The following is a 14,119-nucleotide window of genomic DNA, read 5'->3' as shown; positions in this document are numbered from 1 at the left end:
GTATTCATCCCCTGCAAGTTAAATCGATGGCCTGATCCCAATTAATTACAAATTGCCATTTATAACTATTCACTCAGTTCTGAATTGATTTGAGTTAGTGTCACTTTTGTGTAGAGCATGTTAAGTTTACTAATTTCACTCTCTCAAGTGAAACCAAAATCTAGCCCAGCGCTGCTTTTAAACATTGCAGCAGTACTTGGTTCCAAGCCACTGCAACAAAACAGAAATAAAATCAAATGTCACCATGAGCAGACCTTCACAAAAAAAATAAATTGCCTTTGCATAGAAAAAGTTGAATCTCCAAAAAAACATGCCTGTGATAAAAATATAAATGGTGCACATATCACACTGCAATCCTAATGTGAGAATTAGTCCTTCGGATTTGGGGGGGGTTAACAGGACTTGCTGCTAAAACTGTCCTTGTACAGAAAGGGCCCTAAGGTGGAGGGGGTATGCCTGTACCAGTAGGAAAGGAATAAAAAGCTTGTTTGCAGGTCCAAAAACGTACTTTGGGAGCTGGAATTGGAGCTGAGCAATACCAAAACCGGAGTGTCACATCTGGGGTGCCAAGTTAGGAGGGGAAAACCTAGGAGAAGGGAAAGGAGAAGAGAAGAAACCTAGGAGAAGGCAAAGGGAAGGAAAGGAGCCTGAAGACATTGGTTACAAATGCTCGGAGGGGGGATTTTTCTTTGTGTGGGGCTGTCCTCACACTCTGTGCACGCAGAAGCAAGTGTTCACCCTCATGAGTTAAGCTGGACCTTTTCCATACCCCTGCAGCTTCCTGAGAGTGATGTTGACAAATGGACTCCAAGAGGACTGCTGGTGTCAGCCCCCAGCCTTGAACAGAAACCTCCTCACGAGGTGGCCACTTCTTTAACTGGTTATAATACCTGTCTGGTTACACACAGGAGTGGCACGTAGGGACAGGAGATTTCACACAGAGAGCACTAACCCTCTCAGCAGTTGTCCAGCCTTGTAAGTTATGGTGGGAACACACATGGCTTTTCCCCTTTACAAGTGGGTTGGGGTTTTTTTCATTCCACGCCGTAGCTTTAAAGAATGGACTCAATAGATATTCAAACAGGAATTGTCAGAAATAGGAAGCATATAAGGGATTTTATTTAAACAAAGTCTAGCTTGAAAATCCATATTAAAAGCCCCCATTTCCTTTTTTATTCTCTTTTTTTCACAGTGAGAAGCTGTAGCTTTGCCTATCCAGGGATCCACCTGGGAGCACCCTTCTTTTGGGAAGCTCAGCATCAGTTCTCACCTTTGGGAGATTTTCTGTACTTCCACAGATGAGAACTCTTTGCCTTGAGGTGAAATGAGCCCCCCTGAGCTCCTGGTCCAAATGTCAATGCAGTTTGATGCCAAAGTTGAATCACAACTTAACCGAGAAACCCAGATTTCCAGCTGTCCAGGTGCTAATTTAAGGACAGGCTTTGCTAGTGAGAAAGGGTGGGAGAGAAGAACAGAAGAGAAGGACAAACAGAACCATTTTGGGAACATTATCTTCGTCACAAGGAATGGGTGATTTCCCAGGGCCCTGTTTTTAGCCTCTCCCACCTTTTACCTCTCCTGGCAGTGTGGCACATCATGTCATCACCAGGATATTCGCACCAGAGTTCATTGCTGCATCCAGCAGCAGGCCCTGATCCTGTGCCCTCCAGCTGCATGAGCCAAGGGATGTTTACAGCACACCAGCCACAGTCCTGAACAAAATACTTTTATTGGATATATGTTTGGTTTCATAATGAAAATTGAGAACATAGATCCTTTTCTTTTCCAAAAGGGCATTTGTCCACTAATATACAAAAAGCCTCTATTTATTGCAAAAATTAAAAAAAAAAATAAAAATAAGATATTCTTGATGGCTTGTATTGTGTCTGGATTCTTCCTTCTCTAAGAAAAAAGAAAACTTTTAGCTTTTGTCTGATGTCTTTTGTCCGCGTTGTTAACACAGCTACTTCAAAACATCAAGACCAGCCTCCATAACCCTGCTTCAGTCTTTTTTGGTCAGAAGCAACTGATCCCAGCAAGATGTGGAAACTGGCCACATCCCCACGTTCACAACATGTTCACTCGTCCGTCTTCCTCTCTCTGGCCACATTAGTGAGACAGAAACGCTGTCACGATACTCGAGAAGCACAAGCGCCAGGCAGGAAACCAACTTGTGTTAATGCCATATATACAGTGCTGAGTCAAAGCGAGCAGAATTGTGCAGAATGAGCCTGAGTTGTTTGGTCTGCCCCTGTTTCAGGCCTGATTGCCTGCCTGTTACCCACTCAGAGGACTGGGCCAATCGAGCAGTACCAAGAATTACTATATGCAGGCACCCGTGGGTATTAATAGCAAAACACAACTCAGCCTTCTCCCCCAGGGATGGAAGGGGTGGGTTTGGGTTTTGAAATTAAAAAATAATAAAATAAAAAGAAGAATTAGAAAACTGGAGACCCAAAGGGCTCGGCAGAAGCAAGGTCTGAGAAACCTGAGGGATGCAAAGCCTAAAAGGTGCAGAACCAACCCGGCGGGGCTGGGGGCCAGCGTGGGCCCCCTCGCTGTCTCCTCTGCTCCTCCACCACCACGGGAAAAGAAAACTGGTTTACCTTTAAAAGTCGATCTGGCAGTGGGGGGTGGGAGGCAATCGCTAAAGAGAGCTCCACAGCAATTCGTGTCTTGAAAATGCCCTGAAATCCTGAGTTACCTTTAACATCGTTTTTTTGGGGGGTGCTTTTGGTCTTTACCCGCCTGGCGAGGGCTAAGTCCAGTCTCTCCCTTCCATCACCCCCCAGAGCAGCCATGGGGGGAGGGAGGGGGATGTTGGTTAATTAGGGGGGCAGCTACTGCAAATTGAACACCGCCTCGGAGAGGTGGAGCGGGAAGCAGGAGAGGAAGGGGATGCCGATGTGATAAAGCCTCCCGTGCACCTGGGAGTCGAGCGTGAGCGAAGCGCTACAGGCCGGGCCGCAGCCGCCGCTGGCGACCACGGAACCGACGGGGCCACCGACGGGGCTCTCCCGGGCCACCCGAGGGGCTGCCCCATGGGGCGGCTGCCTCAGCCCCCGGGCCAGGATGCTCTCGATGCTGAAGCTGCGGCCCCGCGGGCCGCTCTTGGGCGGTGGGGCGCTGGCGGCGGCGGGCGGCCGGGGGGCGGGAGGGGGAGCCGGGGCACCGCCGCAGCGGGGGGGACCCGATGGGGGAGCCGCTTCCCCCCCGCCCGGCCCCAGCACCCCCTCGTCGCCCGAGGCAGCCGCCGCGCTGCCCTTGGCCCTCTTGGGCTCGTCGCTGGGGGCGGGCGTCCCCGGGTGCCCGCTGCCCTTCGGTTCCACCGGCCCCGGGGCTTTGGGCTTCCTCTTCCTCCGACGGTAGTTGCCGTTCTCGAACATGTCGAGGCACCGTGGGTCCAGCGTCCAGTAGCTGCCCTTGCCGGGCCGGCCCTTCTCCCGCGGCACCTTGACGAAGCAGTCGTTGAGGGAGAGGTTGTGCCGGATGCTGTTCTGCCAGCCCTGCTTGTTGTCGTGGTAGAAAGGGAAGCGGTCCATGATGAACTGGTAGATACCGCTGAGAGTCACCTTCTGCTCCGGAGCCTCTTTGATGGCCATAGCGATGAGGGCGATGTAGCTGTAGGGGGGCTTCTGCGGGGGGTCCTGCCTGGAGATGGCACCGCTGGGGGCAAAACCCAGGGCAGCCGGGAGGTACAGCACGGGGGGGGTGCCCATGGCAGGGAGGGGGCTGCCGTAGAGGTGGCTCATCGCCGACGGGTTCCCAGCCCCGGGTCTTCCCCCGTGGAGCAGGGCGAAGGGACGGGGTAGGGCAGGAACCTGGGACGAGTCCACCGGGGAGCTATTTGTGCGAGCTCAGATCCCAGTCCTGCCTGAAGGAGCTCGTTCTGCCTCTGTCCCCGCTTCATAGCTCTTAAGGAAAAAAAAAAAAAAAAAAAAAAAAATGGTGGGAAAAAAAAAATTTAAATAATTGTTGTAAGTTTGCTATTATATGTTGACTTAGCACTGGAAAATAAATTGTCTCTGATAAACAGTCGTTTGTGTTCTCAGCCCACCCACATTAATTAAAATTTCATTGCTACAAAACTCCAAGCTCTCTCCACGTGTCTCCCTGGTACCAGCCAATGGTCTCCGGGTTATTCCTTCATTTGTTTATAGAATTAGTCTGTTGATAAGTCTGCCCACCCAAGTCGAATCAAGCTGTGTTTATTTGGAAAAATTTCCGGGCACCCAATATATAAACGCACTGATCTGATGTTTGAAATATCACGTCCACCCTTTGACGCTGTAAGCACACACAGCAGAGCAGGATGTACGCTGCTGGAGCTCGGGGAGGAGCGGGCGAGGAGCCCCGCAGGAAAACTGGGGCAACAAACAACAACAACAAAACAATTTAAATTAAAAAATTAAATTACAAAAAATGAAAGAAATTAAGAAAACGGGATGGGAAAAAAAAAAAAGAAGGGGAAGGCAACGCTGCAATGGGGAGGAAGGAAAAGGGGATCTCTGGAGGCCTGAGGAAGTGGGGCTCAGGTGTGCGGGGCTCCCTGGCCGGACCCAGCCCGGTCCCCCGGCCCCGAGTAGGGGGGAGCCCCGGACCTGCACTGGGGGAGACCCCCGGTGCTGCAGCGAGCTTCATAACGGGGAAATTTGGCAGGATCGAGGAGGAGGGGCAGTATTTGTGAACGCGGGCCTGTTGCTTTATATTATGTACTTTCCTGTTTATAACAAGGAGGGGGATTATAACAACTTTACAAGTGCACACAGCTGGCCGGTGCTTACATTAGGAATTTGTGATGCTCTTTTTCTGTATAAACGTCCAGGTTTGGGGCTGTGTTTTCTGTTGTCGGATTTTTATTTTTTTCTAATTTACTGATGTAACAGCTTTAATCCGAGGCCCCGAGGGATCCCGATGCAATTGGAGGTGTCGGCTGCTTCTCCAGCCCCCGCGGCTAGGACCTACGTTAGACCCCAGGGGAGACCCTGTTCCGTGGAGCATCATTTCTCCGGGGGAGGGAAGAGGAGGATCCCTTCCTCCTGCAGAGAGAAATAGCCCATCAGTGCTGCTCCCATCACCGTGGTGGGAATTTAACCTGGCAGGGGAAGAGGTAAAAGCTCTGGGGCGTCCCCCAGCACCTCCCGGTCCTGGCGATGCTCCCTCCTGCAAGCCCCCCTTCACCCGTGGGGTTTCTCGCCCACTTCTACTCCTGTCCTGCCGTTCCCCCAGCAAACCATCGGGCGAAGGGGTTTCACCCCCGGGATAAAAACCATCGCGGTGGCTGCGGAGCCGCAGAAGAGCCCCAGAGGCTGACAGAGCCTTGCGAGCCCGGGAAATACAGACGGGGTGCAAAGGGAGGGGGCTCCTCGGGGGAAGGGGGTCTCCCCGCGCACTGGCTGGCCCCACTCACCGGGGAAACCCGTCCCTCTGACACTGCCCTTGCCGGTAATGCAGCATCCCTCCCCCTCGGTGCACACACCCGCCGTTCCACTGAGACGGCAGGATCCATTCGTGTCGTAAACGCAATAAAACCCTAAATAAATAAGAAAAGGAGACAGAAGAACGATTGGAGGGCGGGCTCCTCTTATTTCGACACTGAGGACCAGCACTCCCGGGAAGCATACGATAGGGCAGACCGGGATAGGGCAGAGCCCAGCTGCTCTAACGCATCCTCAGGACAGCCTGCCAAAGCCGAGGGTCGCTCCCCCTCCACCCCCCCTTCGGGGAGGCCCCCGCTCCTTCGGACACTCCAGGCACAGATTATTAAAACAATAAATACTCGCGTGTACGGCAGGAGACAGGCACACGGGCTCCCGCTCACTCCCTGAGCTCCCTCCCCCAGTAAAATTCCTACTTCTTCCTTCTTTTCCCTTCTTTGCGGTAGGAACTCCTTGGAGGCGGAGATGCGGCTTTCCTCTCCTCTCCTTCCCAGCCCATGTGCTGCCTGTTGTCCCTCTCCAGCCGGTGGCATCGCTGCGTTACCCGCCCGGGAACAGCCCTTTGAGGGGTTTCGATGGCGACAGGGGGGGTCGGGGAAACAATCGGCGCGGCGGAGAGGTGGGGGGAGTGGTGTTACCGCCGCTCTTCCTCTGAACGGACAAAAAAACCGCCGTGGAGCCAGCGATGGAGGAGCTCCTGAACGTGTTTCCCCTCCTCTCCAGCTGACAAGCTTCTTTTAAAGTACCAGGAAGGAGAACGCCAGACCGGAGCCTCTGGGGGAAGCGGGCTCAAATCACTGCTCCTCACTCCTGCTGCATTCCGGCCCCTCGGGGAGAGCAGGAAGCAAATCAATGCTCCCCACCCCTTGCTGTACCCCGGCACTCAGGGGGAGCAGAGCGCACATCAATGCTCTGCACTCCTGCTGCACCCCGCTCCTCGAGGGGAGCAGGGTGCAAATCAATGCTTCCCACCCCTTGCTGTACCCCGGCACTCGGGGGGTGCAGAGCGCAAATCAGTGCTCCCCACTCCTGCTGCACCCCGGCCCCTCGGGGGGCGCAGAGTACAAATCAGCGCTCACCACTCCTGCTGTATCCCAGCACCCGGTGGGGAGCTAGGGTGTAAATCAGTGCTCCCTACTCCTGCTGCATCCCGGCCCCTCGGGGAGAGCAGAACGCAAATCAGCGCTCACCACTCCTTGATGCATCCCGGCTCGGGTGTAGAGGGAGTGTAAATCAGTGCTCCCTACTCCTGCTACATCCCGGCCCGGGCTCGCTCTGTCACGACGGGTGGGAGCTGCCCACCCCTCGCCGTGCACGGCGCTGCACAGTTGCTATGCCATCTGATATCGGCCCGAGCTCGGAGGTGTATTTCTTCTTCTCCCGGCCCTTCAGCGGGAGGAATTGGTGTGGATTTTCTGCGAAGCCCCCTCCAAAGTGGCACAAGAGCTAGTGGCCTTCCGCAAAACCCTTTTGGCCGTCGCCTGCCCACAGCGCGTTGAGGAGATCTCGGGGAGCTGGGATGGCCCGGGGTGGACCAGACAGCTCCGTGCTGGGATGTTCAGAGGCCTGGGAGTGGGATGAGGCCTAAACGGGTTGCTCTTTACCCGGGTCCCGCAGCCTGGGGGAAACGGTCCCTTGGCCGGTCTGAGGGGAAACCTTTCCGGCGGGAACGAGCTGGAAAAGCGCCGACGCTTCCCCTTCCGAAACCCGCAGCAGTCTTGGCTTTTGGGACAGGTTTGCAAACCCGTAGGTTAACAGCAGCACCACAAGAAATAATATTATTAATGATAAAAAAGATTAAATAAAACCTCATTCACCATCTTCATCCGCTGCCCGGAACCGCTCTAGGCCCCGGCCTGGTGCAACCGGCCATGCAGCAGCTTCGGCCAGCCCTCCCCCAGGGGCCGAGCTGGGCCCTCCTGATCTGCTCCTTGGGGAAATTATGCTGGTCCTTCAACTGCAAGGCCCGCGGGGCCCGATCCGGCTCTGCAGGACCATGGGCCTCCCTCTTTCCTTTCTGCCCCTCTGCTTCTGCCGGGCTGAAATCACCTGTCGCGACAGACTCCTATTTCGTTATCCACCTCCATAACTCAGCTTTTAAATACAGCTCCGCAAACGATTGTCGTGTTCCGCATTTGGCTTTTGCTTGGCCTGCGAGTCCAGCCCACCCAATGGGCTCCTCTCGGAGCGATGGGGTCCACCGGGTCTCAGAGGAGCGGGGCTGAACCCATTGGAACGGGACACAGCCGTGGGACAGCGTTTTCACCTCCTGTCCCTGTGAGGGGGCTGGATGACCATCCCGCCCCGATGGGGGGAGGTCTGATCCTGCCAGCTCCCGCCCCCGGGACCTTAGGATCTAATAGATGCCTTTTATTTTTCTGCCAGGCTCCTGAAAACCTGAAATCCCGATATCCTGACATCCTTATATCTTGTTATCCTGACATTTCCGAAGCCAGAGTGAAACAGGGCGGGGAGGGAGGGACAGGGACCGGGAGCAGTGCAGACCCCACGCAGGAGCGTCCCATCGGGACAGGGGTGGGAAAAACCGCACCGACAAGGAGCTGTGGAAGCAAAAGGGACCCCCAAGCCCGGCTCCAGCTGCTGCCCCCCAGGAACTGTCCAGCAGCCAGGGGAGAGAGGAGCAGGTTGCAGCTCCACGGGTAGTGCCCCGGCCCCAGCACCGCACTCCCCACTCTGTATCCAAAGGGTCTCCGTGCTCCCAGAGCCCTTATCCAGCGTGGGAAGATGTGAGAGCAGCGGCGACCCCGGGATTTCTCGAAGCTTGTGGGATAAACACACTGCAGGCACCTGACTTGAGACATTCCCACTGGGAAGAGGGGCTGGACGTGGGGTAGAATTCTTCCTGGTCTGATTTTTTGTTAGTTTGGGGTTTTTGTATGTATTTTTTTTTCCACTCTTTTACTCTATTTATTGTCTTTTTAGCCCTTTACTCTATTTATTTCTTTACCCTTTTACCGTATTTTTCTTTTACCCTTTACTCTGTGTATTTTCTCTCTTTAAAATGGCACTTTGGATTCTGCTGTATTAAAAAAAAAAAATAAGGAAAAGAAAAAAAATAAAATAAAAACACCCTCTGAGAGCCAGGAAAAATGGCAAGAGTTTTACAAGAATGTTCCTTAAATACAGATCAAGTGAGGCTTGGACATTTTTTCTCATTTAAATAGAGAGTTCCAGTGCTTTTTGCCAGCTTTCTAGCTCATGAGAAGTTTACCCGATCAAAACCAATTTATATCATCGATTAGAGCAGCCTGCCACTGGTGTGACCGTTCCTAAACGCGGCCAGCGCTGCGAGGGGGGCAGCGGGGGGGAGGGGGGGGCAAGGCCGGGATGTATCCCCGGGAAATGTTGAATGGCTGAGCCTCTGCCGCTGGGAAAATAGCCGGGATCCAGCGAGCCGGGCTTGGGAAGTCCCAAAGAGCCCTCCTGAAGCCTGCGTCAGGCTTTACCGGCATCCCAGCGCCGGGTTAAAGCTGCTTTAACAGGTTAAGGGTGGTTTGGGAAAAAGGCACAACATCTGTCAGTGCCCGGCATCGCGAATAGGAGCTTAAGCAGATAAAGAGAAGGTTAAAATCAGCCCAACCTTCAGACGGGGAAGTGTTTAAAAACTGTAAAATGATTCTGAAGTGAACTTTCCGCCTTGGTTTTAGTCTCCGCATTGTGTCCGGGTTCAACAATCGCTTTTATCACCCGCACCCATTTGTAGCCTCTCAGGATTCCCTTTTTATTATTCTCATTAATTTATCTTTTTAAAAGATGGGGTTTGTTCTCTTTTGCCATAGAAAAGAGCCGGAGACGCGCCAAGCACCGCGCAAGGCCCGCGCCTGGAGGGACAGGCAAAGGAAGCAGAAATCCTCTTCCTTGCTGCCCCTTTCCCCCCACCCCCTCCACCCCCCCAGCCCTCCTTCTCTCTAAACTTCTTCCCTAAGTTTCAAGCTGACCAAGGGTTTGGGATGGAGGGAGGTAGGGAGCCGGGGCCCAGACCCGGCCCTCCCCGCGTTGCCTTCTTCGTTTTCCCCCCGCAGTTGTCTAAATTCCACCTCTAAGCTTTTTCCTCCAAGAAATAACCATCATCATCAACCTCAAGGCTCCGGGAAAACTACTTTGTTTTAAAAACAATCAGTGCCACGTTTTCCACATGAAGGTGAAGGGAGCTAAAAAAAAACCCGGCAAAAAACCCCCAAACCCACGTATATACACAGACAAGCGCCAGACTTGGAGCAGAAAAAAACCAGCATGGATTTATTTTAAGGTAAGTACAACAATTAGGGCCACATAAGACAAACGAACTTTGAAGCAGGTTAAAGCAAATAGTCCTTAGGAATGGTCAAGGTGAAATCTATTATACAAAACATCACACGTCGTAAATAATAATAAAAAAGTATCAGATACTTTGTCTTTTTTTTCCTTTCAAAAAAAAAAAAAAAAAGAGAATCCACCAGCAAAAAATAAATTATTTCCTCATCTTGTGAAAAGAACAGCTCTAAAACCAGAGAAACTATTGCATAATTGTACACAGAAGAAAAAGAAGAAATCACTTGTCATTAATTTGGAAGTTAGGAATCGTTGGGCGAGACAAAAGTAATCCAGTGAATTCAACTTTAAATATTATATTAATGGCTCTGAAAATCAGCCTGATTAGAAATCCACACATTTTTACAGCACAACAGAGAACTTAAAAAATACCCAGGACATATATTTATATATATATATTTATATACTTCCTTTTTTTTTTTTTTTTCCTTTTAAAAAGTATAAATGGTCGTTGTGATATTGGTCCATAACTTATTTTTTTCTGAGATCCCCTATAGTTTAGCATATAAATCTTGCCACTTCTAGATAGACATATATATATAGAATTATTCTTTTTTATTCTTTTTTTTTTTTAATTTTTTTTTAGGAGATATCCCCTCTTCAAGCAGGATTTATTTGTCTGGACCTTAACGAGGCCCGAAATTGGGCTTGTGATCTACAGACTGTGATCCCCAAGTTCACAAAGAAAATGTCATATTTTATTTTTATTCTTTGATTATTTTTTTTTTCCTGCATCTGAAGCTTTTGGTGTATTTTTATTTCTCCTATTTTTTTTTTTAATTATTATTATTAATAGTAATCATTTTTTTTTTCACTTTTCTTTCTGGCGGGTGGCCCTAGGCGGGGGGTGTCGGCTACTCAGTACTTAGTGCAGTCGTAGGAGTAGGGGGCGGCGTGGCGGTAGAGGGAGGGCGCGGATCTGTATGGGATCTGACAGGCGGAGTTGCTGCTCACCTGGTGGTCGCTGAGCGAGGCGCTCTCCATCCCCAGCCGGTGCGACGTGAACATTTCCCGTACGTTGGGAAAAGTCTGCTGCTGGGAGCCGAACGTGTGCCCGGGCAGGTGGCTCAGCTCAGCCCCATGGTTGAGGTACCAGGAGGCAGGAGGCTGCCCCCCTCCCGCTGCCCCCCCTCCGCCGCCGCCGCCGCCACCGTGGGGGTGCCCCGTCCCCAGAGCCCCTTCTTGCCCCGCCGGCAGGCCGAGGGTGCCGAGGGGCGATGGGGCACCCTGGGGGTGCTCGGCTAGGCCATCCTCCAGCGCGGCGGGGGGCACGCACATGTGGCCCGGCCTCTCGCCGCTATACAGGCTCATAGCGCGCACGCTGCAGTGGTAGCTCCCACTAGTGTCCGCGGCCTGGCTGCACGCCGCGCCGTACCCCGACGGCTGCCCCGGTGGGTAGCCCAGCGGCAGAGCGGTGCCCGCCCGGCCTGGGGCGGCACTCACAGGGCCGAGGTCCCCCGCCGGGGAAGTCCTCAGCGTCATGATGCTCTCCACGGTGAAGCCCGGCAGCCCGGTGCCGGCAGGGTGGTGCTCGGGCAGAGCGGTCCCGGGAGAAGCAGCGGCGGGGGGAGAGCCGGCGCTGCGGGGACTGTCCCGCAGCGCCCCGCCGCTGGCCGGGCTCAACGTCTCCACTTTGGTGATCACCGGCAGCTCGGGAGACGCCGTCTCGCTCTTGATGACCACCTTCTTCTCGGAAGCCGGCGCCGAGGTGGAGGAGGAGGAAGAGGAAGAGGAGGAAGAGGAAGCTTCCTTCGGGAGGTCGGCGCCGGGCAGTCCGGGGGGCTTAGACTGCTCCTTCAGCAGCCGTTCCCGGGCCTCCTCTTTCTCCTTGGAGACATCCTTCTTCTTGAAGCGTCTCCTGCGGCGCAGGAAGCTGCCGTTTTCGAACATGTTGTAGGAGTCGGGGTCCAGGGTCCAGTAGCTGCCCTTACCCGGCTTCTTGTCGTCGCGGGGTACTTTGACGAAGCACTCGTTGAGGGAGAGATTGTGGCGGATGCTGTTCTGCCAGCCCTGCTTGTTCTCTCGGTAGAAGGGGAAGCGGTCCATGATGAACTGGTAAATCCCATTGAGCGTGATCTTCTTGTCGGGGGCGTTCTGGATGGCCATGGTGATGAGAGCGATGTAGCTGTAGGGCGGCTTCACCAGGTCCTTGGGGGCGGTGGGCTGGTGGGGGTGATAGGGGCCGTAGGAGCGCCCCATGCCCGCCGCGTACTGCTCGGCGGGGCCCGGGTACACGCTCATGGGGTTACCCATCCCGCCGTACGTCCCCGCCGTTCGGTAGTAGTTCTGTTCGCTTAAATACGGCACCACTCCCAAAGCGTTGGGGTCCGAAACGGAGTAGCGAGCCTGCATCATGGAGAGGGGCTTCCCGCGGCCAGGGAGGAGAGGAGGAAGAGGAGGAGGGTGGAAGGGCCTCACCCCGTCCGGGACCCCTCTGCGGAGAAGGGAGAGGGCAAAAGCGGGGCAGAGCGAGTCTCAGAGGAGAGCTGAGTCCCAGCGTGTCCTTTAGCAGCGGCACTGCGGCAGCATCCTTCGGGTCGCCGGGGCCGGGTGGGTTCTGCCGGCCTTTTCCCCGTTCGTTATGGCTGTGATTCCTGCCTACACACCTGTGGCCCTCGGCGGGCGCTGCTGTGGAGCGGGAGGCGGGAGGGCTGTTCTCGCAGGAAAACGGAATTATTAAAAAATATATATATATATATAATTTAAAAAATGGGGGAGTTAAAAAAATAAAGAAAAAGCAGTCTTGCGGAAAACCAGCCCTTGTCACAACAACCGCCCGGGATCTTCCGGAGCCCGCGTGCCCCGCCGGCTCCGTGCGCGGGTGCGCGGGTGCGCAGGATGCGCGGGGGGCGCGGAGCTCCTCGGCCGCGCTGCGGAGCTTCAAAACTCTCCCCGCGCCGCCGACGCGCTTTTACTCCCCGCTGGCTCCGCCCCCGGCCACCACCGCCCGCCAATGGGAGAGCGCGCCCCCGCCGTCTCAACCAATGGGAAGCGGCGGCGGCGGCCGGGGATGCGGTGGCGTTGGCGAGCATCACAGCACAGGCTGCACGCCACACAGACACACACACACACATACACACACACTGGCCGCCTCGCCCCGCTCCGCTCTAAACGCCCGAACTCACACATCAAAAACGGGATCACACGCCCTCCGTGCAGTAATTTTAACGTTTTGGCCCCAAAAGGAACCCGCGCCAAACGGCTCGGCCCCGGGGGTCCCGCCGGCCCGCGGCGCCTTCCCGCGCACTCCCCTAAAAAGCCGAAGTTTTTGATGCCAGGTTGATGTCGCGGGAGTCGCGACAGTGCTCTCATTGCGCCGACAAAACCGTGCTCCCCGGGGCAGGCAGGTCTAGGTTTTACACAGATAGAAGTGAAAAAGCCCGGCGGGACGCCGGGTCCTTGTCCCCGCGTTGTTCGCCCGGTGGCGAGTGGCACTTCGCCCCGGTGGCACCGCCGGCGCTGGGGATGAGGGGTTCCTTTGCCTCTTTGGGGGTATTTTATTATTATTAGTAGTAGTAATAAAAAATAAAACAGTGAGTGCACTTAAGCGGCATTATTTTCCTTTCGTTCCGGCCACTGAGGTGGATTTTCCCGTGGTTGTGAAACCCGCCCCTCCGCCTATTCCTTAACGATTTCATTAGAGGCAATTAGAGAGGGACAATTAGGGACGCGCGGTGACCAAGTGTAAACTTAGATAGTGGGAAAACTGCTCCGAGCTGCCCTATCCCAGCCGGCAGAAGCGCGGATCTCCCCGGCGAAGAAATAACGGTGAGAAATAGTGAATTCCCCACTCGGGAAAAGAAGTAAAATTAAAATAATAATAGTACAATACAAATAGTCAGAGAAAAATCGATTCGAGCTCGAGAAGACCAAGATAAGGTTAAAATTAATCAGCTGTCATGTCGGCAGGGCTCCTTCCCGCCGCCTTCCCGAGCCCGGCCGCCTCTGCTTGGGTGTCCAAGCGGTGATCTTTGGGTTTCCTACACTGTAATTCTGCCTTCCCCTCCTTGCAATTTGTGTGGCTTTGGAAGGCTTTAAACAAAGGGATTTTTTTTATTATTTTATATGCTTTTCTTTTACCTCTGAAGTCAGATCGGGATTGTCGCTGGCTGCCGGTAGAAAGGGTCCGGCCGTGGGAACCCGGCGGTGCTGCTAATTACCGGAGATTTTCTTAATAAGAAAGGAAACGATTTTATGCGATCGCGGGGAGCAACAAAAAAAAATACAAAATAAAAAATAAAAGGCAGCTCCTATGCAAGGAGACACGGTTAAAAATTATCTGCGATGGAAAAATGTATAGGAAAGTTTTCGCCGGACGCTTTGAAATCGTGATTTAATTTTGATGGAAA

General features: G+C 53.7%; 2 protein-coding genes across 3 annotated transcripts; both read right to left on the bottom strand.

Moving 5' to 3' along the window:
- Nucleotides 1-1,710: 1,710 nt before the first annotated feature.
- Nucleotides 1,711-6,417, bottom strand: LOC115600715 (forkhead box protein L1-like). Of its 2 annotated transcripts, none has more exons than XM_030469999.1 (3): nucleotides 5,411-6,417; nucleotides 4,785-5,039; nucleotides 1,711-3,914 (listed from the first exon to the last, which is right to left on the bottom strand). In XM_030469999.1, the coding sequence occupies exon 3, from the start codon at nucleotides 3,750-3,752 to the stop codon at nucleotides 2,841-2,843; it is 912 nt and encodes a 303-aa protein (XP_030325859.1). In that variant the 5' UTR covers nucleotides 3,753-3,914; nucleotides 4,785-5,039; nucleotides 5,411-6,417; the 3' UTR covers nucleotides 1,711-2,840. The 2 variants fall into 2 exon arrangements, with proteins under 2 accessions (XP_030325859.1, XP_030325860.1); XM_030470000.1 differs by having other exon boundaries at nucleotides 4,785-5,533; nucleotides 5,855-6,417.
- Nucleotides 6,418-9,671: 3,254 nt separating this feature from the next.
- Nucleotides 9,672-12,641, bottom strand: FOXC2 (forkhead box C2). Its single transcript, XM_030469997.1, has one exon. It carries the CDS (start codon nucleotides 12,123-12,125, stop codon nucleotides 10,629-10,631), a length of 1,497 nt encoding a protein of 498 aa, XP_030325857.1. The 5' UTR covers nucleotides 12,126-12,641; the 3' UTR covers nucleotides 9,672-10,628.
- Nucleotides 12,642-14,119: the final 1,478 nt, after the last annotated feature.

This window comes from Strigops habroptila, chromosome Z (genome assembly GCF_004027225.2).
Source record: "Strigops habroptila isolate Jane chromosome Z, bStrHab1.2.pri, whole genome shotgun sequence".
Lineage (NCBI taxonomy): Eukaryota > Metazoa > Chordata > Aves > Psittaciformes > Psittacidae > Strigops > Strigops habroptila.
This window is presented reverse-complemented; position numbering and strand designations above follow the sequence as displayed.